This window comes from Stylophora pistillata, chromosome 5 (genome assembly GCF_964205215.1).
Source record: "Stylophora pistillata chromosome 5, jaStyPist1.2, whole genome shotgun sequence".
NCBI lineage: Eukaryota > Metazoa > Cnidaria > Anthozoa > Scleractinia > Pocilloporidae > Stylophora > Stylophora pistillata.
This window is the reverse complement of record NC_142523.1, coordinates 16,769,093-16,771,489: the sequence shown is the minus strand read 5'-3', so window position 1 is coordinate 16,771,489 and position 2,397 is coordinate 16,769,093. Positions and strand designations below refer to the sequence as shown.

General features: G+C 38.1%; 1 protein-coding gene across 1 annotated transcript; it reads left to right on the top strand.

Annotated features, from left to right (window-relative positions):
• Positions 1-219: 219 nt before the first annotated feature.
• Positions 220-1,944, top strand: LOC111325077 (histamine H2 receptor-like). Its single transcript, XM_022928803.2, has one exon. The coding sequence runs from the start codon at positions 220-222 to the stop codon at positions 1,216-1,218; it is 999 nt and encodes a 332-aa protein (XP_022784538.2). The 3' UTR covers positions 1,219-1,944.
• The last annotated feature ends 453 nt before the right edge of the window (positions 1,945-2,397 follow it).

Below are 2,397 nucleotides of genomic sequence, written 5' to 3'. Positions count from 1 at the left end.
ATGATTTTATCGTTAATCAAGGACTCTTTGTCGGGTCTCCTTAGCAAATTCACCGCAAAATATTATTGGTTTTAACTTAGATTATGAAAACGATTGTTTAGCTAAGAGTCTACTCCTCAACGCTGAAAGACGATTGGTGGCTTCGTATTAAAAAGAGCTGCAAGATTGCTTGTTAGGAAGTATTACCTGGACTTAACACGCGCGTACAGGTTGGATGTAATGAAGTCGAATAACTCTTCTTCGGTGGAAAGTAGCGGCGATTCACTACCACAGAGTTACTTCGATATTGGGTATGATTCTTGTTTAATCAGTCTTAGCGTCCTCATCATTGCCATCAACCTGTTAGTGCTTGTGTTGTTCGTCAAAAGAAGGCCTCTACGGACAAAAACCAACTTACTGTTGGTAAGTTTGAGCATTTCTGATCTAATGATGGGTGTTCTTGGGATCCCGATGAACACCGCTTGCAATGCACTGGTCGGCTATAAGAACTTCTCGGGACTGTGCATAACTTCAGCAGCTGTTTACAGGTTTATTGCTGTGTCCACTATATTTCACATCCTTATTATTACTGGGGAAAGGTACACTTCTGTGATCTACCCGTTTAGATACATGACTATTGTCACCAAAAGGAGAACAGTTACACTTATAACCTCTGTGTGGTTCTTTTCGCTATTCATGGCGCTGATACAACTTGCGTGGCAAGAATTGGACAACTTCACGTCTCGAAATCCTACTAAACTTCGTTGGGGTCTGATCTACAACATGGTTGGCATTGTTGTCTGTTTGTTGATACCTTTAGCGCTCATGTTGTTCTTTTACATTCGAATGTTTAATGTGATTCATCACCAAGCAAAACAGATTAGGAAGTTGGAAACTTTTCGCGAGTATCGTGGCCGAGGCAAACATTTAGTGACTGAAAAACGCGCCATATCCATCTTCGCACTTATGTTGGGAATATTTACATGTTGCTGGTCCACTTGGTACATAAGCCTCCTACAGGACTACCTCGGCACACATGTGTTCTACGCCATACCGCCAGTATGGCTGCTGGTTTTTGACTTTTTGCGATTTTCCACTTCGCTGATTAATCCGATGTTGTATACGTTCTTAAAACAAGATTTCCGTCGTGAGTTGTGTTTGATGATTCCGTGTTTCAAGAAAAAAATGAAGAAGAATGAGCGGAGTGATCAAAACACAGTAATGGAATCGATGTTGTAACAGAAAAGAAAAACAAAACGGTGAACCATAATGACATCTTAGACCTCTTTCCTGGCCTTGTTTTAGCTTGTACAGAGTAAGAGAAAAAAAAACCGAAAACAAAAGAAAAATGTTTCTGGCGCGATCATAAACGCGGTGGGTAGTGGTATAGGATATGTGATTCGAATTAAGTCGTTAATACGTCCCTTTTTAAACAGGAATTATCCATAGTGTAGCGTAGACAAAATTTTAATGAAGGATTATTAATGACTGAGAAAAATCTCTGTTTTCCGAGATCAGTAGAGCAGAAAGTAGAACCAGTGACACTTTCTTAATCTTTTCGTTGATTATCTTCATGGCCGCAGTGGTGAGATTAATTTGCAAGATTCACTTTGGTGCGTAAGCAATTTGAAACAAAGCAAAAAACGAAACTGCATTATTGGAAGCAAATGAAAGCAAAAAAGAAATATCAAATTATTTTGCAAGTTGTTACGTTATCATGTTAGAAATATGCTATTTTCTGAAATATTTCGCGGCGATGTGAAATTTAATAGTCTACCTTTGTTTATTTTCTCGCACTCTCTTAGCAACTTTTATGGTTTTCCGAGGAAGATTCAGGCTTACAGTTTCCCAGGTGAATTTTTTTTCACAATTGCTTAATTAAAATCTGTGTGAAATTTCCATAATTCTGGAAACTTTTGTATTGACTGTAATATCATCGGCTAGATAAAGAAAGAAAAGCTTTCATTGCCACTTTTTATTTAAGTGCTGATCACACTGAGACTTGAGGCTTTAACGAGATTCTTGTTTCTCAAGGGAACGTGTTCATTAAGTCGAGCAGCTGGCCAGCACATCTTTTAAGTATCCACTGTAGCCTGAAAAGATTCTGAACCGATCTACTGTAGAGAGGCTTTTTCACGAAAGGTCTTCAGGTATTTCGATTTACAACACACTGCTGAAAATTCGACAACAGTTGATAATTAATTTATCGTATTGCACTTGCAAAGAAAAGAAAATTTATGGACGGGGTATATTTTTTTGGATTGTGTTCCGTCAGTCAATAATAATACTCAGAACAGAACATGAGAAATCCCCTATGATGAATTATTCGATTCTTTTTCCGTACGTTCATAGAAGAGAGGTTATAAGTGTCATATCATCTTTGTGCCAATGGTAGTCTGAGGACCGTATTTAAATAAA